Source organism: Argentina anserina, chromosome 2 (genome assembly GCF_933775445.1).
Source record: "Argentina anserina chromosome 2, drPotAnse1.1, whole genome shotgun sequence".
Classification (NCBI taxonomy): Eukaryota; Viridiplantae; Streptophyta; class Magnoliopsida; order Rosales; family Rosaceae; genus Argentina; species Argentina anserina.
The window spans coordinates 19,633,641-19,655,035 of record NC_065873.1 but is presented as its reverse complement, the minus strand read 5'-3'; the positions used below and the strand labels follow the sequence as shown (position 1 = coordinate 19,655,035).

Sequence of the window (21,395 nt, the reverse complement as noted above, 5' to 3'; positions counted from 1 at the left end):
CCTTCGAGTAAGAAAGACAGAAATAAAAGGTGAAAACATAAGGTGAAAAAAGAAGAAGAGGTGGTCGGAACTGGGAAGTGAAGGCTTGGAAGTAAAACTTGACGGAGTTATGAGGTAGCAAAATGTGACCGCATGCTCCACGTTTGGCTTAATAATCCCACATGTGGACACAAGTCCCTTACACCTCGCCGTCGGATTCACGAAACCCGGTCCCGGCGCACGTTGGCCCCACTCTTCACCCCCTTGTAATATAAATTTCACATAAAGAAAAAACAAAACAAACAAATCAAAGGAAGAAAACTCAGTTTTTGGTTCATGGTCTCTCTTTTATGACGCAGAGAGAGAGCCTCTCGATTCAGATCAAACCAACTCTCCGCGACCCTCTTGTTCAAATCCCCCCCCCCCCACATCGAAACCCACGTCACTTAACCCATCTCCCACCGACTCAGACACATCTCCTGTCCATGTAATCCCCATTCTTTGTTGATACGATGATGAGTTTGAGTTATGTCTCTGCGTGTGTTGTGTTGTAATCTCGGCCGGTTGTGTTTGTTCAATGCAGGTGGAGAGGTGAGAAATGGACGTAAGTTTCGTGTGTGCGCCAACATGCACTAGTGTGTGGATTTGATATATATAACGTGTGGATTTTGGGGTCTGATAGTTTGGGGTGAGTGAGTTGCGAGTTGGGAGATGGCGAATCAGGTGGTGAAGGTCAAGAGGGAGACGATTGCAGCATGCATGACTTGCCCGCTTTGCAATAAGCTGTTTCGAGAGGCCACAACTATATCTGAATGTCTTCATACGTGTCAGTGCTCTCTCTTTTCTCTCTCTCAGCTCAGTTTGTATGTGTATCTCTCTCTTGGTTCTGTTTCTTGCTGTGTTTTGGTTTTGATTCTTGGAAATTTGGGGTCTTTTTTGGTGGTTTCTGAAATCTGGGTGGTTGTATTTTGATTCTTTCTCATCTGGGTTTGGTTTGACTTGTCTTGCTGGTTTTGGGATCACGTGGGAATTGTTAAACTTTCATGCTTCGTTTGCTTTGAACTCAGAACAACTCTGTTAGGTGGATTAGCCATGAAGGTTTGATTCTTGTTACAATGATATATATGGTGGTTATTTCAATTGTGTGGAAAGTTTGGTAATTTGATATATCTAGAGGCCTCTGCTAGGAGTGGTCTAAGTTGCATTGCTTTTATATAGGTCCGTAGGATAGATTCTGTATTCTTGCGAGTTCCTTCTGTTGGTCTTTACAGGTAAATCTCGATGTTCATAATGGGTATGACTACCCAATGTTCCTGTTTTCGTAGATGGCCTCTTTCCCAAGATTAAGAATGTAGCTTCTTTTATTGCATGGATATTGTGATGCTTATTGCCAAAAAAAAATGTGAAAAGTATTATACCCCTTAGATTCTCATGACTAATGGAGTTATAACTCAATTCTTCTTCAGTTTGCAGGAAGTGCATATATGACAAGATCACAGAGGAGGATATCGAACACTGCCCAATATGCAAGACCGATCTGGGCTGTGTTCCCTTGGAGAAACTAAGGTTGTTATTCTTTGTTAACTGATGAACTGAGAAAATAATGCAATGATGATATTGGTTTTCTTTAATATGTTTTGAGTTAAGTCAGCATGACATGGTTTATGCCATTACCATATGACCCCCCTGCTTCTCGATCAAGTGTTCAATTTTCAACATCAAGCAAAATAAGTTATGTGGATTCTGATGTTGATGCATGTTCGGAAAACTAGTTTCGGTTGCCTTTTTTGTTTCAGATCCTTTTTTGTACATATAATGTCCAATTTTCTGTTTCAGTCGGCATTGCATATTTAAGACATTACCATAAAGCCTATAAAGATTTTTTTAAATACACTATCATTAGGATATGAGTTTATTGCGGGAGAAGATTCAATTAGGAGAACTTGCGGTTGATGAATATAGTAAATTCATTGGAGATGATATAAGTACAAGATGCTATTAAATATGTAAAGTTTCCTAATTTTCAATGAGCTTCTGTTCAGTTTACATGTGGCTGCATTTGCAATCGTTCAAATGTGCTTAAATTAGCTGCTGATAGTTTCTGGAGATCTTGTAAATCCTTAACTGTAATTGTTGGGTTTCCTCTTACTTGTGTATGCCAGTACTAGTATAACCTTCGCATCTCATTGAGAAAGGACTATCCTGAGGATAGTAGGGATTATTTTTGGAGATGATCTTTTGAATATATTTTAATGTGGCCGGGGTTTGTGGAAATAATTGTTCAGTTTTTTAAACAAGAATGTGGTACTAAAGTAACATGTTTTCCTATTACTTGATGAACTTCTGTTTGGTTACATGTGGCTGCATATGCAATTATTTGATAATTTTGTTGTCGATGGTTTTCGGACTTTTTAAATTCTTCAATCCTTTTAAACTAGTAATTCAGCCTTTTATATTATTATGAACAGTTAACCAAATTTTACAGTACTCCTGAGATTATTGTTTGTATATATAAATCATGATATATTGACTTTGGATATCAGGCCTGATCACAATTTGCAAGATGTAAGGGCCAAGATTTTTCCTTTCAAAAGAAGAAAGGTAAATGCTCCTGAAATTACACCTTCAGCACTGCCGGCTCGAAGAAAGGAAAGATCACTCTCGTCATTGGTGGTCAGTACTCCCAGAGTTTCGTCAACCCAAGCAACCGCTACAGGAAAAAGAACTAAAGCTGTTGCAAGAAAGGCTTCTACATTACAAGGGTCCAGTCTGTTGGGTGAGATGTCTGATAATAATGAGGATGAATCTGCAGAAGATCATGTAGAGAGTCAAAGCTCCCCAGAGGCCTCAAATAAGTCGGGGAAAAATACCAGGCCGGTTAGTATGCTTTTCTCCCTATGCAGTTTCTGGAATGCTGATAAGTTTTGTTTCCTACAAGCTTAAATAGAATGCATACCTTTTCATTAAAAATACTAACGCTAATTGTTTTCTAACTTGACCGGTACAGAATTCTTTTCCCGCCGAGCCCAGTGAACCTGTATCCATTAAAGGATCTGAGAATGGTGCTGAATCATGGGATGGGAAGGACCTTTGGAAACCTCTAAATTGCTTGGTCGAAGTTGCAAACCGGACAAAGTCTCTCAAACCCAATTTACAAGGGTCTGAAAGAGTAGAACCGGCTGTCATTCCCAGTGAATCTCAAGTTCGTAAATTCAAAAGTAAAGAAAACAAACAGAAATCCAAAGTTGAGGATGAAAAGAATAGCACTAACCCTCCCTCTCCGGACACAATGAAACCTAAAAAGATGCGTAGGGCTCGCCAAAAGAGGGAAGCTTCAGGAGAATCAAGCATTACACCCCAAGCTGTTTTGGATGCAGGCAGTGGAAAACTTGAGAGAAGAGTTGGTCCAATTTGGTTCTCCCTAGTAGCTTCCGAAGAACAGTAAGACTCAACTTTTGTCAACTCTTTTTTTATTGTTTAAAACATTGATTGATTAGTTTCTTTCGTAATGCTCATTTAATTTCCTTTTTTCTTAAGGGGCTTATATTCATTTTCTTTATCTCTATAATATTGGTTTCAGGGAAGGAGAAGAATCCTTGCCTCAGATTCCTACAAGTTATTTGAGAATAAAGTGAGTCCGCTGTCTTTAATGTGGTTCTGAAATGCACACTTCATCTAAGATTCTTAGGAGTCCTTTTTTGCAGCAGTATGCATATATTCTGTCGATACATTTGGTTCATCCTTTCCACTAAATGGAGTACATTGTTAGTGTGTGTCAAAAGCACATCGCTGTTAATTTCACTGTTCTTAGCATGTCAAATGGGAAAAGTAATTTATTTAAGGGTATAATTTCTTTACTGTTTAGTCTGTTGTTCATTTGTTACAGAGATGGAAGTGTGCCTGTCTCATTTATCCAGAAGTACTTAATGAGGAAGCTAGACCTTACTAGTGAAACTGAGGTAAGCAAGTGTCTATTTTTTTACTTCGGCAATGCAATGGGAATTTCATCAGTAACTGGTCTGGCACTTATATAGCTAATATGTAAATCTTAAGCCCTCGGGTCTAGTGGAATCCTTGAACTATTTTCTCCCGGTAATGAGCCTTCACTTCTTGCAGGTTGAGATCAAATGCATGGGACAACCAGTGACCCCCACATTGGAGATGTATAATTTGGTCGACTTGTGGCTACAAACTGCATCATCCACACAAAAAATTCCAGCATCCATCGGCTCCTCTGCAAAAGATTTCGTCATGGTGCTTGGGTATTCTCGAAAGATTTCAAACTCCTAAGCAGCTTCAATCCTTGTAAAGCAGGTGTAATTCTATGAGTATGTGTTGCAATCACCATCTACAGCCTAATGCAGGAGCAGGGACAAACGAATCCCTACAGAAACACTCGTCCGTGCTTCCCTTTGCATAGTGCGGCATGTTGTTGGAAATGGCCGTTGCCATGATTGTACCTCATCATGTTGTTGTTGGTGTCTATCAAAGATTTCACTTTCCTAAAACTCGCTAGCCTTGAAATGCTGAACATAAACTTAGATTGACACACAGTTTCTGGGCGCAGTTTTTGTTTCTGTACCATTAGTTTATTCAATATACAGTACTGATGACAATAAGTTTTCAACTTGGTATCGTTGATCGTCTTCTTGTTATCTACTACAATTTTTTTCCGTCGTCTTGTTTTCGGCATCTAGTACTATCACCAACAGTTCCATCCCAAGTTTTGTATGCAATGTACGGAAGTTGGGGTTGGATTTTGGCAATACTTGGATGCAGTCTTAAAACTCACTCATACAACGAAATTGCTGTTCCAAAGTTGACTTGAATCAGGGTTCCCTTCCCCATTTCTTCCTTCATCAGCAAGAAACAAAATGAAAAAAATTATGCTACAAAATGGTCATCACTACCACCAGCCAAGAGGCTTAAGCATTTCACTACCAGCACAAGTTGTCGCAAACACTCTCCAGAGTTAACATGCCACAAACACTGCAGAATACGCTTGCCCAGTATGATGAAGTTTTCTTATGACTACACTATCGTCCGCCTAAACCGCTAGATGATTCAACAATCTTATATATTAAGTGAAGTGAACATCAACTGCATTACTGCACTAGGAAGTAAGAAACATCATAAATATAACAGACCACAGAAGGATAAAGATTAACCCTGCGCAGAGGACACAAATGAGTTAAGGAATATAGTACAAACCCAGTAATCAACTAATCACATGATGAATCCTCAATCACTCCTCAGCTGCTTAACCCTACCCTACTATTCAATCCCAGAATAACATGAAACAGAAGCACTCAATTCAGAAAGCAGGTCCATGTGGAAACCAGCTACAGATGAAAAGCATTCCGATAAAAGGCACTGCCTTTCCATGGACCATGGCAGCAATTATTATTGCCTTCCTTTTTCCAAAGACTCCTTGGCATGGATTAAACCCAAGCATAGCATCTCTACACTAGTTAGGAGATAGTGTAGCTTCCTCATCCAGCCTTCAAAGTCTGAAACACCTAATTACAGTGACATATATGAAACAGTCATGCCATTAAACTCAGAGACCGAGAGCTGGAAGTTAACTCAACATATCTCCCTGGAACTTAACTAAGAGACGGTAAAGCTAGCGAGATTCAACAATGCCAGTAACATGTACAAGGAAAATGTAACAACTAACAACAAAAGCAACACTTAGAGTCGAAATAGAAATAGACAAACTGCCTCAATATTGAAGAACTAGAACAGCATTGCAATAATTTCCTTTCACAACCAAACTCGAATCTACACTATATATTGGCATCACTCTTTCACCTTTTAGTAAACGAAAATCTATGTAGGTTGGTCAATTGTATAGTGAAAAATGTAAGCAAGAAAAGAAAAAACTGGAAAACTACAAGCAAAGAATAGAGCCTCAATATCAAAATGCTACCTATTAAGACAAGCAGAGTATTCAAAAGAAGCTAAACCAATGCCGTATTCAACTTGTCCTTCAGATCAAGAAAGAACTAGAAACCGGTGTGGCCGCTCCGCGTGGGACTGCCGACGACGGAGAGCAAGCCACCGCCTTCGAGGTCCTCGGAGTACAAATCCTCCGTGCCGCGGAACGCCGCGTGCAGCAGGACGAGCGCGATCCCGATGAGGACGGAGACGAGGACGTTGAGCCAGACGCTGGTGAGGACGAGGGCGACGACGGTGACGAGGGCGAGGACGGCGGAGACGATGCGGTCGTCGACGACCCAGCTGAAGACGACGAGAGGAGCGTCGCGGAAGAAGTAGAGGAAGAACCAGGCGACGAAGACGAGGAGGAAGACGATGAGGGAGACGGGGTGCCAGAGGAGGCTGAGGAAGAGGAGGAAGAGGACGGCCGTGGCGTAGTTGACGCGGAAGTGGTTGAGGTTGCTCCGGATGCGGAGCGTGGCCTCGCCGCAGGTGAAGGGGCGCGTGAAGCTGGAGAAGGGCTGGACGAGCTCGAGCCATGGGCGGCGCGTGGCGAAGACGGCGCTGGTGGTGTCGCGGGCGCGTGAGAACGTGGTGGAACTGGAAGACATTGGAAATGAGAGAGGTGGGGCTAAACCCTAGGGCTAGGAGGGAGAGATTTGGGATCGAGAATCATAGAAGGGGTGGGTTTTCCGTGAAGGACTGGACTGGTTTGAGTGGAACAACAAGTGCGTGATTGATTTGATTTGGATTTGATTTGGTACAAGGCAAAACGGGCGCCTCTGCTACGACGTCGTTCCAAGTTTACAAACACAATTCTTGATTTGCTATCAACAATTTGCCCCATAATGCACTAATGAGATCAAACCGGTTACACATAAGTTAGCCGATTCTCGATTTTGGTTGTTTAATACCGGCTACATATCATGAAAGAACTTGTAAGTCTCTACATCTTCCGCAATAAACTTGACTGCGCCAATGCAACCCAACACTGCAACAGCCGAGAACCAAGCCACTATAGCAATGTTAAGTAGCAGCAAAGATAGATACATTTTCGTATTTTGGTGCCGTTTTCTTCTAGCCTTCAGATATGCCATAGCAGGGAACACAAAGTCCAGCGGTGTGAAACCAATTGCTCCACATATTGACACAAAATCCGCAAAGAATGGCATGGCTGCTGCAACTAGTGTGATAAGCAACATATACAAGGAGGTGCAAACAAGACGAACTAGCTTGTTTCGTAGCGATTCACGTCCAGTAGCAGTTTCACTAGACAACAGTCTCTCCTCAAAGAAGGCATATGTTGGCCTGCAATATATCTATGAAAACCAAGTAGACTATAGTAAATGCTATGCTATGTTGTTATATTCAATCTTCAAAACTTAACAAATTAGCAAGATTACACAAAGCTTTAAGTGTTTATGTTACTATCTGAGAAGGGTACCTGAAAGCATCCTGATATTTGTATGACAGCAAATATATTGGCCATAACAATAGTCCATTGAGGAACAGTTAGTGAAGACAAGATGTAAGGCTGGACTTGTGACCCAAATGCCCAGTACCCAGTGAAGGCCAGCTGCCAGTAACTCAACACTATGATACCATAAGCTGCTGATACACCTTTATACACATTCTTCTTTGCAGGTTCTCTAACAGTGTTCTGGTAGAGCAATGGTCCATATTCGACAAACAAACGATTATAAGCTTTGCTTCAACTACAAAAATTGGCACATGAGAAATGTGTATATGCATAATCAACCTGTATCTCTGGAAGCATTGCATCCCCAAAGGAAAAGGCAATTGCTCCTAGAGCGTTGAAGGCTCTAAAGATTTTAGATGATGAGCTCCCATCTAAACTGTAAGTGATGGATTTTCTGTCAATCTTTTTCCCTGTAATGAAATGAAGTCAGATTTCAAAGAAGCAATTTGATAGACGAGTAGTATATAAGGTGTCTAACTGTCTATACAGGACTACAGAAGCAAATATATACCATCATAAATTGTGACCCCAATTGTTGTAGCAGCAAAGCCAATGGTGCTGAAAGTGCACAAGGCATTTACCCATCTTAAGGAGTGAATATCAGGGAGCTGGGAGAGAAAGAGCTCAAAGATCCCAAAGAATATAACAAAATGTTGCAGAGTTAAGTCACCATCCTTGTGATAGTGCTTGTAAACAGCCTGGACAAGAAATAATTAAGGGATCAATATATATTCACTTCCTTTCTTGAGCAAAGGGATGTTTACTACAGAACTTGCAATAGACTGATTAATTCCTTCAGTTTATGTAACCTTGTGGTGCACGAAAATGGCGCACTACAAAATGCAACAGAAATTAAATGAAAATGAACTTAAGGAGATGGAACACTAACCTTAAGACTACTCCCAGCAGCAATTTGAATGGCAATGTTATTGCCTATAGAAGCTACCTGCTGAAAAAATGCAATAGACCAATAACCCCAGAACCCTTTAAGAATGTGAAAACAAAGATGTGTCATGAAACATGGCATGTTCACTTTTGTGTAAAACTCTAGAGTCTGGAGTAACTAAAACAAAGGCATTCTGATATTGCATTAGTTGAACACATTGTTCTTGAAAGCGCTTTTATAACAAGCATATATGAGTTTCCACATGAAAAACACATTGCTTCTTATAAGTATGCTGAGAAGCACTTCTCCAGAAGCGCGAAAGTGCCTTAACCTGCAGATAGATAAGTAGTTGGAACTAGAAAGTGTACCAAATATGCTTTGTGCAAGGTCGCGATACGTAACATGTTTCTTGCCATCCCACTTCCACAGAGAAGCGACGAGCATACTAGAATACCATGTAGCCAGTGTTGCACCTACCAAGCTGCTTACCCCTGAAAATTAACTAATTACTAGGGGTAACTTCTTTATGAATCAGTATTGTACAGGTAAAATTTATGTACTTACCGAGAGGCCAACCGAGAGAAGCGAGAGCAAAAGGCAGAGGAGCATAGGCAGCCGGAGTGGCAATCGTTGTGGCGACATGAAACGCTGCGTGCTTCCATGTCCCTTTCCCATGTTTTGCTTCTTCTTCTCGCTGCCTTTCCTCCTCTGCTGCTTCTGTTGAGTTTGCTGGTTGTGTCATTTTGCTTCTCAAAGACTCAAACCTTGAACTTGCAAATACGTGCAGCTTACAAGGCCATTGTTTCCTATATTAGACTAGCAGAGTTAGTCAATGAAGTGAGCTCACGTAGCTGTATTTGACCAGTGGTAGAGCTTAGAATCTTTCTTAAATTGAAGTACTGGAGCTTAGAATATTTGGGACGGCAATGCACCTCTTTGAAAAGTCTCATATACAGCAAAAACAGTGGGTACCCATACTCATAAATTAGAGGTGTAACGTGGACGGTGCTTTAGAAAGTCATCATCGACATTACTTGCTTGCAACACATACAGATTGAGACGCTTACTATTCCCACAGAGGTTTCCCCCGACCACATAAACCAGCTCCGCTAAGCCCGCCTAGTCCAGCCTAGACATGTGAACTATCTCCGCCTAGCCCGCCTAGCCATGTATGATATAAATCCAAGACCCATACCCGTAAATAAGAAACGGGTCATAAATGGCCCAATTAGGCCGAGTTGGACACGTATATATACTTGGCGTTGACAAGAACAAACCAAGTGTTGAAAGCCATCCATCCCCTAAAATCCCAACTCCCCCAGTTTCGTCTCGGATTCTCCGATTTCCCGATTCAAAACCCTAACCCGAACCATGGTCTACATTACATCCTGGGACGAATTCGTCGACCGATCCGTCCAGTTGTTCCGTGCCGATCCTGATTCGGTACTAATTGCTTCTCACTTGTTGATTTTCTGTTTTTGCTTAATTTCTGTGTTGGTGATTATCATATTGGATTGAAATTGCATTGCGTTCCTGGGCTTCAGAATTGGGCATGGTGAACTGGTTTTGCAATTTGAACTGTTTTTAATGATTCTGTTTGCTGCTGCAGACCAGATATGTGATGAAGTACCGGCATTGCGATGGGAAGTTGGTTCTCAAAGTCACCGATAATAAGGAGGTGCTGGTTCTCTTTTCTGATTCATATCATATTTTTATTGGATGCATTGACTAGGATTGTTGATTTTGCTTTGGGAACGAATTTCATCATCGCTAGTTTCAAGTTTTAGTTGCGAAGTATGAGACTTTTCTGATATTAGTATGGTTTGGATAGCTAGTTTCGGCTTTGAGGCTCATAGGCGATGCCTTCAGTCTAAAATTAGGACTTTGTTTAGGTACTTCAGTCGTTTTGCAATGTTGAACTTTACCAAGAGAAGTAAAAGAAAATCAATTATGGCTATAGGAAATATATGGTTTGCATTATACTCTTGGAGGAACATCATGTTAGTTTTCATATGTTCTCTTAGTGTGTTTTCTTTGTACTCAACTTGCTGAATGTGTTAATTTTGCGGTAAAATCTTAATTTTAACTTTCAGAAGGTTAGTAGTTGAGTTTAAATCACTTACACAAGGGTTTTCTGTTGAGGATTCTTGGCGAAGTTGGTGCTTTGAATAGAATATTACAAGCACAAACCAACTTTAGTGAATTTGATATCACTACCATTATGTTTGTGACTTTTGGAATATATGAATCGCCCATATGGTTGCTTGTATCAGGAATGAAGACTAATTATATACAGATATCCTCTGCACCTGGGTATAAAAATCTGGATTGGATTGCATGTCGTTCATTATTGAAATATTTGAATGGCCTGCTACTCTGCGTAATGATTTTGGAAATTAAGCAGTTATGAACTTATGATTACTAGATACAAAACCATTTACTCATGTGATTGGTTCTTTTGGTTTTGCAGTGTCTGAAATTTAAGACAGATCAAGCTCAGGATGCTAAGAAGATGGAGAAGCTGAACAATATATTCTTCACCTTGATGGCCAGGGGTCCTGAAGGTAATATTCTGTTTCCTTTATTGAAGTCTAACACATGTTAAATATTTTGGCTGCCTATTCATTGGGTCTTCAATTTCTTTAGTATCTCAAACCCTGCTATGTGCTTGAATTGAACAAGTGTCATGGTTTTATTTTTGTGTGGATATAAGAGGATTGTAACCGTTTTCAACTAGCCCTTAGTCTTGAAAGGTTGCTCACGTTACTGAAAGGAGCAAGCTTTGAAGCTTAATCTATACATCCTACAAAACAATGATTGAAGCAGCATTTTTCTTTGAAATTATGATTATCTTTGGAACTAGCTAGGCTAGCTTCCAGTTTTGACCTAGATATAATTTGCATGAGTTGTACTAAATGTTATACATCTTTTGTCATGTTTCCTTTTTGCAGTTGATCCATCGGAAGTTACTGGGAAAGATCAGATGGAAGCACAACCAACCAAGAAAGGAAGAGGAAGGAAACAATAGTCTCGCTGGCCATTAGATAATTAGGTCTTTTGAACTCATCTTAAGATTAACCCTGAGGTTACTTGAAGAATTTTGTAATTCAGAACGCTGTTCGAATTTGCCATATGGTTTGTCGATTCTTCATTTCGGATTCAATCCATTTTATATAATATTGTTACTCTTCACTGGGGCACTGGAAAAAGACTTCGTGCATCCTCTAGAAACATATTTGATAGCAAAACAAGTTGATTCTTCAGACCAGAGAATATATATTAAATTTATAAGTAACCTCCAAAGTAAGTTTCCTATTACCCTTGCAAATAGTTTTTCTGAACTCCCAAGTTCATGACTGCTTTGAAGTACATGATGAGACTCATGCTTTGAGTTTGAGACTTCCAAGCGCCTCAACCATTATTGCTCAAACATAAAGATTCTTTTGACTGTATATGAATAGCAAAAGAGACGTTGTTTCTGGTCTTTTGTTCAAACATGCTGTTGCTTCACTGCTCTGAGTGCTTTCTAAATACGAAAGAACGAAAGATCGAGTGAGTGAGATCTAGCTAGATCTGTATACCAAAAGTGGTGCGAAAATGGTGATGCTCCTGATCCTTATGAAAGACGTACGTACTGTTTTCTTTAACCAGATCCCAAGGCACTCTGTGCTCTATGTTTTCCTTTATGAGTGCCATACATTTTAAATAAGAAAAGAGAAGCTAAAGCGTTTGCTAAATCCATGTGCTAGCTCCATGAAAGCTTGTCAAGCCGAAACTCTGTGTTTGGGCCTAAAATAATACTTCGGTATTATCTAGACTACTTAGGCTCGTGGACCGGATATTTGGGGAAAGTATATCACAAAGCAAGATTATCTGCCGTATTGGAATAGATTTAGAGAACTATCGCCGTATAGAAATTTGAGTTGATTGAATAAGGTGAATCTAAATAAACTAGGCGATTCTCAAGACTTGATTAGCAAGAAAGAACAAGTTGTGTTCTCTATATAAAGGGGTTGAAGGCACAGAATAACGCACGCAACGTCAAACAAACTATCGCGCAACCGCATAGTCAAAATCTCCCAACGGAGTAAAAGTCCGAGTAACTTCGGCACAAGTCCGATTAACTTCGGCAACCAAGTCTCCCATCGGAGCGGAGCTACCCAGATGTACGCCTCGCGCTGCATGTAGCAACAAGTCCGATTAACTTCGGCAATTCGAGTCAAGTCCATCGAGTCGCTAGCCTAGCTTCTAGCAAACCCAAAGCCTGCACTAGTCAGCAAATTTCATTCGCGAGAGAGTCCTGCTATTAACGACACAGTATAAGCTCTGCTTTTCCCCAAGCGGTCAAAAATAAGATCGGCCATCTACTTGAGGTGGAGTGAAAGGTACCTAGCAACTCCGGTTGTGTATAGGTCATTCGAACTTCAGCGGTTTATCAGCAACTGCGGAGCAATCGTCTGAGAGGAAGACAGTACGTGGAGCGGGATCATTGTCAAACAAAATAACAGTTGTACCTAACTCAAAGGTACTGCCACGCCAACAACAACAGAGAACGGAAGGGCTGAACCGTCCAGGGTTCGGCACCGGGGCATGCTGATTGTTCTCTGAGGAGGATCCGTTTTCCCAGCTCGAACATTTGGCACGCCCAGTGGGACAGTGTCAAAGATAGCAAGCCGGAATCCTTACTCGCGAGGATTTCCCTCTTGTTCGAAACCAAAGCATTCGCAGTGTGTCCCTCATAACACAGCGGCTTGCAGAGGTTTAACAGCGATCGAGGAATTACTGAATTTTGGAGTGATGGCGACACCGGAAGATATGCAACTAGCTTTTAAAGAGTTGACGTCGGTAGTCAAATCGTTGGAGGAGTCCTTCGGCGATCGAATGACTGCAGTAGAGAGAACGTTGGATAATGTGTCACAACTACATTCGGCACAGGGTCAGCGTCTGGCTGAGACCAACGACAGGATGAAGAAACTGGTTCTGGGTGTCAATGAACACGCGAAGAATGCTTGCTTGGAGTTCGCGGGACAGGATGAGCGATTTAAGCAAATCGATGAGGCGTTGGGGATCCAACGGACTGTCGCCGGGCTTTATGAAGGCCAGAAACATGACAAGTCAAATACCACCAGAATGGCTAGGTCCAACAAGAAAGATGTAGGCGGTATCAACAACGGTGTTGAAACGGATGAGGCCAGAGGTGATGAGGCTGACAAATCAGACGCTGAGCTTGTCGAACTTACAAGGAGGAAGAAGGTGAAGGCCAAGAAAGGAAAGTTCACACTTGGAGGTCCCAGACGGTCGAATACTTCCGAGGTTGAAACTCTACAAAAAGCATTGACACTTCTTCAACCAGGTGGAAGACAGGGGCGTCAGCACCAGTTCCGTCGCGAGCGACGGGAGGAGCGTCGAGAGGAGTCGGGACAAGACGTAGAAGAGGGTCAGGGCCTTACCAAAGAGCAAGTTCAGAAGATGATCCAGGAAAGTGTGAGGACCATTCATGGCCATTCTGCCGCAAACATATCGTATACAAGTCCGTTCCCGGAATGGGTGGCAGCATGCCCTTGGCCATCAGGTTATCGACCAATCAAGTTCCAGACTTTCTCAGGAGAGGGGTCTGAGAATGCAGCTGAGCATATATCGCGTTTCCACAGTGACTATGGGCCGTACGCATCTGATTCAGTCTTCAAGATGAGGACTTTCGGTTCATCGCTGTCAGGGCCGGCGCTGTCTTGGTTCTCCAAGTTAGCGCAAAGATCCATTTCGGACTAGTCCATGCTTGAAACGATGTTTAAAACGACTTTTGGGAGTGTTGAGCCTGAAGTGGATTTGTCATCCTTGACTTCCATGTATCAATAGCCAATGGAGTCGGCAGTAGAGTACCTAAAGAGGTTCAAGGTTCAGCAAGCAAAGTGCAGAACGCCGCTCGCGGAACAGGATGCTATTCGCATCGCCATCAAGGGTTTGGAGACCCGTCAGCGGGCCAAACATCATGATGCCTACTTTTCTAGTATGGAAGACTTAATGAACAAGGTAGGTTCTTACCAAGTGTTCCTCAGGGAGATGGAGGACAGTGCCACAGTTTCGAAAGGTTCGCCGGTATCTTATCACCCTGGAACACTGAAACCACGATATGCGGCTCCATCTGGAACTAAGAGGGTTTCCACTATCTACTCGCACGTAGATCCCTTCTACACACCATATCCATACGAAGAGCAGTGGGTCGAGGAAGTAGATGACCAGGTAGCTGCCGTAGAGATAGCTGGAAGACATGCATTGAAGTCTAGGGCCTTGAAGATGTCCAGGGATCCTGTCAAGATTTCTACAGCAACATTCACCAAGCCCGAATATGACTCGTACACCTACAACGCTCACAAGGCTCCAGAAATTCTGGATAAATTGTTCGCGAGTGGAAGAGTGAAGCATGACACTGCGATGCCTACCGCAGCGCAGATCGAAGGGAAGAAGTATTGCAAGTTTCATAACTTATTCAATCACCACACATCTGATTGTGTTAAGCTCAAGGACCAATTGCAGACTTGGATTAACAAAGGAATGCTTGGGCTGGACACTGAGAGAGCTGCAGCTTGGGTCGATGTTGATCCCTTCCCTACAGTGTTAGTGGTAGAAGTCGCACCATTGACAACACCATTGAAGACTTATCGCCCTTCTAGGTTTGCTGAGTATACTTATGATGCGTCATTAGCTCATGAGATCTTGGACAAGCTTATTGCTGAGGGTGAAACCATTGTACCATGGACTGAGTTCCCATCCACGGACGAAGTTAAAGGTAAACAGTATTGTAAGTTTCATAATGTTTGGACTCATGATACTCGTATTTGCACACAGCTCAAGGACCAGGTACAACAGTGGTTATATGAGGGAGTGTTGTCCTTCACTTCAGACCTTGATCTAGGCGAGGAGGCAACAGCGAAAAGAGTATCCGCGGAGCAGGAGGTTGTGATAGCCAAGCAATCTGGCCCGGGGAAACAAAGGAGCGTTGTCCAACACAAGGAACAAAATGTTGCGAAGGCCAAAACTTATGTTCTTTGCAATCGGTGCAAGAGGGAGTGTTCCATAAATTGTGGTAATGTTGACAAACGCGAACAGTCGCGAAGGCACCGGAGGCCTCGCTCGCCAACAAATCTTTCCGAGAACAAGGAGTCCAAGAAAGCTAGGGTTCAGACAGATACTTATGCTCAAGTGTTGAAAAGGCCACACTCGGGTCTAGGCAGGGTCGCGAACGTTCTTGGAAGGCAGCAAATTGGGGAAACTGGACCAGAAGATCAAGCTTCGCGCGAGGTCCTACAACGGCTGTACATACCACCTGCGCCGAGGTTACTAAAACCCGATGTCTGGTACGTTCAAGAGCACGGAAGAGCTAAGGAAGCTACGAAAACTCAGAAGAGGAACGTTCAGAAAAGGTGGGGAAAGGCCAAGCGAATGCTAGAGGCGTATAACCGAGGGGAGCTCTCTCGCGAGCAGCTAGAGCAGCCACCTTGGTTGTTGCGAGAGACAGTTGAAAAGCTTAGTTTCAGGCCATATGTGCACATTCGCTGAAATGATCACCACATGAGGGAGCCATACCCCAGGGCAAGCATTCATAATCGACTTGAATGGCCAGTAGAAGCTGCTCATACACGAAGAGTTTCAATCCATGATAGGTTGACTTACGCGTCTATTGACAACAGAGCAACAAATAAACAACGCACACAGGGTGTTTCTATTCAGCAGAAACAACAGCGAACTAGCGTTGCTCAATCTATGCAATCTAAATGGATACCTAAAAGGTATGTGAGTAGGCCAGGCCGTCAGGAACCAATCTCGGAAGGAGTTAAACCACAGTTTGAGTGGAAACTGAAGGTTAGAGAACCAATACTAGTGGTTCCAATAGCACAAGAGTCAACACTAGCGGGTCCAGAAGAGGTCCAGGCTACGACAATAGTTATTCCTCCTCAAGTTCCTCAGGAACAATCGCTGACGGAGTATCTCAGGAGTAAGTTCCCCTCGCGAACGTCAACTGGGTCCATGCCGGATGATGATATGGAGGTGCCTGGCGATAAGGAGCACGGGTTAGAGTTTTCTGATCCAGAGGAGGAGCTGGAACAAGGGTATGATGACGAGATAGTCACTACTCCAGACTGCAACATGTTTGATCTCACTCATGGGGACGCCTTGGAGGGAGGAACACTGAAGCTAGACAGAGTTCGTAGTTGCAACATAATGTTCACCTTGTCTTCGAAGTATGCTCTTCCACGACCAATGCCATCTCATCTATTCATTGGAGGTGACCCGCAGGCCCAGGAGGTGGGTACAGTCACAGAGTTGTCATCTACCGAGGTGCCGACTGTTGAGAAGGACTCGAGGAAAGAGGGAGCTGATAAATCTCACACAATGACAGAGCTCTAAAGCTTCTTTATGATGTTCACAAAGCCCACCGCGACCATGACTCAGCACATTAAACCCTTATACATATCAGCTGAGATGGAGGGTAAAAGAGTGAACAAAATCCTCGTCGACGGCGGTGCAGCAGTTAGTATCATTACCGTGAAAACAGTCGAAGCACTTGGCATCGCGAAGGAAAAGGTTCTCAGTAGCAATATCAAGGTCAGGAGTTTTGCTGGCAACTTAACTAAGACCTTGGGAGTGTTAATCCTCAAAGTCAAAATAGGACCTGCGGAATTGTTCCAGACATTCTTCGTCACTGATTGCACCGCTCCATACAGCATCATACTGGGTACTGGGTAGGGATTGGATACATCGAGCTTATTGCATCCCTTCTACTCTACACCAAGAGATGTTGATGTGGGATCCCGCAACTGACAAGGCAGCATTAGTAAAAGCAGATGATCGACCATACTCGGTCGCGTCCTGTATTCTAGATACAAAGTATTATTCGGGTGACATGAGGCCTTTGGGAGTTGCTGGGATAGATACTAAGGGTCGTCCAGTGGGGGTGACTTCTACAGAATTGACACGATGGGGTTTAGTACAGGTCAAGACAGACATAGGTAGACCTGGCTTTATCGTGAAAACCAAAAATCCTCATCCATGAGTGCATCGCTGGCCAAGGAGTAGGAGCAGGCCTATGTGTTCTTTCTCCAACGTTTATCTATTTACAGAGAGGAACATGAGGCTTGGGGGGCAGTAGCACTAGTTGAATGCATTGAGGATGATTTGACCGAAATTCCGGCACAAGAGGAGTTCATTCAACCAACACCAGCAGCTTTGGATGATACTCCACCTAAAGTAAAGGATCCGGTGGAAAAGATCAATCTTGGGACTACAGACGAGCTCATGGAGGTGGGAATAAGTAAGCACCTTGATGAGGAACTGAGACAACGTTTGATAGAGTTGTTGCAAGAGTTCCGCGATTGCTTTGCTGAGAAATTTGAGGACATGCCAGGTTTGTCCCCAGATTTGGTCTGCCATCGCTTGCCCATCATGGAGGGGTACAAGCCGGTACAACAAAGTCTGCGACGAATGAGTGCAGACACAGCAGCAGCAGTCAAGAAAGAGGTTCAGAACATGTTCCAAGCCGGTATTATCCGACCAGCCAAATATTCTCAGTGGTTGTCAAACATAGTACCTGTACGGAAGAAAATGGTAAGATTCGCGTGTGTGTGGACTACCGGAACCTGAATACCGCGACACCAAAGGATGTCTATTCGATGCCCGTGGCAGATATGTTGGTCGACGCGGTCCCCGGGCATGAATTATTATTTTTTATGGACGGTACTGCTGGTTATCATTAGATTCCTGTTTATGAACCGGATAGGCACAAAACAGCATTTCGCTGCCCAGGGTTCACTGGAGTGTTTGAATATAACAATATGTCGTTTGATTTGACCAACGCGGGGGCTACAGACCAGCGAGCAATGAACCTGATTTTTCATGATGTGCTGGGGGCATTCTCGAAGTCTATATCGATGACGTGGTAGTCAAGTCTAAGAAGAAGGAAGATCACCTCGAGAATTTGCGGACAGTGTTCACCAGGATGAGAAAGCACAAGCTCAGGATGAACCCAGCTAAATGCGTTTTTGGGGTTCGAGCAGGAGATTTCTTGGGTTTCATAGTGCACGAACGAGGTATTGAGGTCGCAGAAGATAAGGCTAAAGCTGTTTTGGACACGCCGGCACCAAGGAACAAGAAGGAACTTCAGAGTTTGCTTGGGAAAATAAACTTCCTTCGACGCTTCATTTCTAATTCTACTGGCAAAACCGCAGTCTTTTATCCTTTGCTGAAGCTTAAGGTGGATCAAGAGTTTCAGCGGGGACCTGAGCAACAGGCAGCTTTTGAGAAAATCAAGGAATACCTTAAACATCCACCTGTTCTTAGACCTCCACGGCCGGGAATACCTTTGAAGTTATACATCTCTGCATCTCCTTACTCCATCGCAGGATTCCTAGCACAGGATGGTGATGGGCAGGGGGGCAAGAAGGTTGAACATGCGGTTTATTACTTGAGCCGAACCTTGTTAGACGCTGAAACTAGATACTCGCCAATTGAAAGGTTATATTTAGCTTTGTACTTCGCAGGTACTAAGCTTCGCCATTATATGCTATCCTTTACTACGGTGGTGGTGGCACAAACTGATTTAGTGAAGTATATGCTTACCAGACCTATGTTTAGGGGCCGGATCAGTAAGTGGATTTTGGCGTTATCAGAGTTTTCTTTACAGTATACACCCTTAAGGGCGCTTACAGGGCAGGCAGTGTCCGACTTCTTGTTGCATTATCCTATTATGGAGGAGATTGACGACCAGAATGTGGTTGTTTCCTTCATTTACACTCAGCCTTGGGTTTTATACTTTGATGGTAGCAGCACCGATCATTTGTCCGGGGCGGGTATTGCATTGGTTAATCTCTCTGGCGTCAGACATTGTTACTCTTTTCAGCTGGAGTGGAAGTGCACTAACAATCAGGCAGAATATGAGGCCATCATCATTGGCTTGGAGTTGTTGCTTGATTTGGAGGTCACCGAGGTAGAGGTATTAGGTGATTCTCTCCTAGTCATTAACCAGCTCAAGGGGGTTTACAAGTGCAACAACTTTACATTACTCCCTTTTTGGGAACGAGCGTCGGAATTATTAGACCAATTTACCGATGTGGTGCTTGATTATATTCCTCGCGAACGAAATTTCGCTGCCAATGAATTAGCACAGCTGGCTACGGGCATTCAACTGGCGGATGGCATTCGCGAAAGAATTTTGAAGGTTCAGAGACGCACATTACCTTCCTTTATGGCAAGGAAGGAGGTTAACGATGAATGGTTGGTGGCTGCTATCGATACTATCGATGAGGATTGGCGGCAGCCAATCATCCAGTACCTGACTGATCCTTCTGCACCGGTGGACAAGAGGGTTAGGTATTTCGCTACTAACTACGTCCTTCGAGGCGGTGAGCTATTGCGCATGGCAGAAGATGGTTTGTACCTACGATACATCTATGGAGCTGAGGCTAAGAGGTGTTTGCGAGAGGTTCACTGTGGCAATTGTGGTTCTCACCAGGCTGGTCCAAAGATGCGATGGCTCATTCGCCGATATGGTTTTTATTGGCCTACCATGCTCAAGGACTGCATCAGCTTCGCACAGGGTTGCATCGAATGTCAAATGCATGGACCAGTCCGGCATGTGCCTGACGTGCCTCTGCAACCAATCATTAAACCTTGGCCGGGTCGCGGTTGGGCTTTAGACTTTATTGGGGAGATTCATCCCAATTCGTCCCTACAACACAAGCACATTCTCTTGGCTACAGATTTCTTCACCAAATGGGTCGAGGCCATACCAGTCAAGACGACGTCTTCAGAGGTGATCACGGACTTCATCTTCAAATATATTATCACCAGGTATGGTATCCCAGAATGTTTGGTTGCAGACAGGGGGGCAGGTTTCATGGCTGAGAGGACCCAGAAGTTCTTAGCTGGCTATGGGATCAAATTTCTGCATTCTAGTCCCTATTATGCTCAAGCGAATGGCCAGGCAGAGGCTAGCAACCGCGTCATTCTGTCCATACTCAAGCGAATGTTAGATGCCAATCCGCGATCGTGGCACCTAGAGTTGGATCACGCATTGTGGGTTTACAGAACTTCCAAGCGTACTCCAACTGGTACTACCCCCTATGCATTGATGTATGGCCATGATGCGGTCATTCCTATGGAAATTAATGTTCAGTCACTGCAGGTTCGCGAACAGCACCAGCTGATTGGGGAAGACTATGTTCAAGCTATGTTTCAAGAACATGAGGACTTGGACTTTCGCCGGATGGAAGCTCTTGATAGCCTTATTGCTGAAAAGAAAAAGATAGCACGACTTTATGACAAACGAAGGCGAGGACGCAACTTTGGAGTTGGTGACTTAGTTTGGAAGGTTTGTTTGCCTTTTGGTGAACGAGTTGATGGTCGCGGTAAATGGTCTGCTAAATGGGAAGGTCCTTATGTGATTGATCGAGTAATGGGCAAAGGCGCCTACAACCTTCGCGATACTGACGGGAATGCTCATCGCAATCCCATGAATGGTCGACATCTTAAGAAATACTTTCCTAGTGTTTGGGAATATGAAGATCCACCGACTGCGGTGCAAGCAATATAGCGAGGGGTTGTCTAGTGTTTTCTTGGACTACATTCTTCCAACCAAATAAACAGGGGGGCAACACCATGGATACTCAGAGCAATCGTGAATTCAGGCATTTTGTTCGGTCGCGAACGTTCTTATCCGTGGGGTCGCGAACCCAAAATTTTTTTTTTCGAAACTATCGAGTTTCTGACACTTTATGAGTTTCTTAATTCATGCTCCGGCATCTTTTGTAACAGCATTGGAGCAATACCTGTGGTCAAAAATATGTTGTGACTTTTGTTGCGCAGTAATAAAACAATACACGTGTTTTATGAAACAAGTCGTGCTCGGGCCTGGACGAATTCTGGAGACTCTAGAGGTGTCAAGGTGATGACAGGACCCAGCATATCATTTAGAAGATCTTCCAGAGATGGGCCAGAGTGATTTTCTAATAGATCAACAACTAATGTTAATCCAGAGGCTCCAACAGTCAGAGTGCCTTAGGAGTTGGAAGCGTTCGCGATTGCTACAACCTGCAGAGAGTGAAGAACAGACAATTA

At 43.4% G+C, this 21,395-nt stretch overlaps 5 protein-coding genes across 5 annotated transcripts; 3 read left to right on the top strand and 2 right to left on the bottom strand.

The window, feature by feature from the left end:
- Positions 1 to 333: 333 nt before the first annotated feature.
- On the top strand, positions 334 to 4,600 carry LOC126783113 (E3 ubiquitin protein ligase DRIP2). The gene is made up of 8 exons (XM_050508516.1): positions 334 to 466; positions 563 to 805; positions 1,446 to 1,545; positions 2,523 to 2,856; positions 2,987 to 3,420; positions 3,560 to 3,610; positions 3,866 to 3,938; positions 4,096 to 4,600. The coding sequence occupies exons 2-8, from the start codon at positions 691 to 693 to the stop codon at positions 4,267 to 4,269; spliced, it is 1,281 nt and encodes a 426-aa protein (XP_050364473.1). The 5' UTR covers positions 334 to 466; positions 563 to 690; the 3' UTR covers positions 4,270 to 4,600.
- Positions 4,601 to 5,112: 512 nt separating this feature from the next.
- Positions 5,113 to 6,611, bottom strand: LOC126782063 (PRA1 family protein F2-like). The gene is made up of 2 exons (XM_050507223.1): positions 5,912 to 6,611; positions 5,113 to 5,498 (listed from the first exon to the last, which is right to left on the bottom strand). Exon 1 carries the CDS (start codon positions 6,528 to 6,530, stop codon positions 5,988 to 5,990), a length of 543 nt encoding a protein of 180 aa, XP_050363180.1. The 5' UTR covers positions 6,531 to 6,611; the 3' UTR covers positions 5,113 to 5,498; positions 5,912 to 5,987.
- Positions 6,612 to 6,670: 59 nt separating this feature from the next.
- Positions 6,671 to 9,579, bottom strand: LOC126784127 (GABA transporter 1-like). Its single transcript, XM_050509613.1, has 8 exons — positions 9,542 to 9,579; positions 8,850 to 9,091; positions 8,654 to 8,776; positions 8,289 to 8,383; positions 7,911 to 8,097; positions 7,679 to 7,809; positions 7,364 to 7,579; positions 6,671 to 7,238 (listed from the first exon to the last, which is right to left on the bottom strand). The coding sequence occupies exons 1-8, from the start codon at positions 9,577 to 9,579 to the stop codon at positions 6,837 to 6,839; spliced, it is 1,434 nt and encodes a 477-aa protein (XP_050365570.1). The 3' UTR covers positions 6,671 to 6,836.
- On the top strand, positions 9,570 to 11,475 carry LOC126782064 (signal recognition particle 9 kDa protein). The gene is made up of 4 exons (XM_050507224.1): positions 9,570 to 9,728; positions 9,895 to 9,963; positions 10,756 to 10,849; positions 11,237 to 11,475. The coding sequence occupies exons 1-4, from the start codon at positions 9,657 to 9,659 to the stop codon at positions 11,311 to 11,313; spliced, it is 312 nt and encodes a 103-aa protein (XP_050363181.1). The 5' UTR covers positions 9,570 to 9,656; the 3' UTR covers positions 11,314 to 11,475.
- Positions 11,476 to 18,279: 6,804 nt separating this feature from the next.
- LOC126784125 (uncharacterized) lies at positions 18,280 to 20,871 on the top strand. Its single transcript, XM_050509612.1, has one exon. The coding sequence runs from the start codon at positions 18,280 to 18,282 to the stop codon at positions 20,869 to 20,871; it is 2,592 nt and encodes an 863-aa protein (XP_050365569.1).
- The last annotated feature ends 524 nt before the right edge of the window (positions 20,872 to 21,395 follow it).

What these genes read in the sequence shown, in the direction of transcription:
- LOC126783113 (XM_050508516.1), top strand. Translation starts at nt 691, where the DNA reads ATGGCGAATCAGGTGGTGAAGGTCAAGAGGGAGACGATTGCAGCATGC. An exon ending in GTTCCCTTGGAGAAACTAAG is followed by an intron (nt 1,546 to 2,522) that starts GTTGTTATTCTT and finishes TTTGGATATCAG; the next exon opens with GCCTGATCACAATTTGCAAG. An exon ending in CGGGGAAAAATACCAGGCCG is followed by an intron (nt 2,857 to 2,986) that starts GTTAGTATGCTT and finishes TGACCGGTACAG; the next exon opens with AATTCTTTTCCCGCCGAGCC.
- LOC126782063 (XM_050507223.1), bottom strand. Translation starts at nt 6,530, where the DNA reads ATGTCTTCCAGTTCCACCACGTTCTCACGCGCCCGCGACACCACCAGC.
- LOC126784127 (XM_050509613.1), bottom strand. Translation starts at nt 9,579, where the DNA reads ATGGCTTTCAACACTTGGTTTGTTCTTGTCAACGCCAA. An exon ending in TTTGTTCTTGTCAACGCCAA is followed by an intron (nt 9,092 to 9,541) that starts GTATATATACGT and finishes AGTCTAATATAG; the next exon opens with GAAACAATGGCCTTGTAAGC. An exon ending in TTCTCTCGGTTGGCCTCTCG is followed by an intron (nt 8,777 to 8,849) that starts GTAAGTACATAA and finishes GTTAATTTTCAG; the next exon opens with GGGTAAGCAGCTTGGTAGGT.
- LOC126782064 (XM_050507224.1), top strand. Translation starts at nt 9,657, where the DNA reads ATGGTCTACATTACATCCTGGGACGAATTCGTCGACCGATCCGTCCAG. An exon ending in TCCGTGCCGATCCTGATTCG is followed by an intron (nt 9,729 to 9,894) that starts GTACTAATTGCT and finishes TTGCTGCTGCAG; the next exon opens with ACCAGATATGTGATGAAGTA. An exon ending in GATGGCCAGGGGTCCTGAAG is followed by an intron (nt 10,850 to 11,236) that starts GTAATATTCTGT and finishes TCCTTTTTGCAG; the next exon opens with TTGATCCATCGGAAGTTACT.
- LOC126784125 (XM_050509612.1), top strand. Translation starts at nt 18,280, where the DNA reads ATGAGAAAGCACAAGCTCAGGATGAACCCAGCTAAATGCGTTTTTGGG.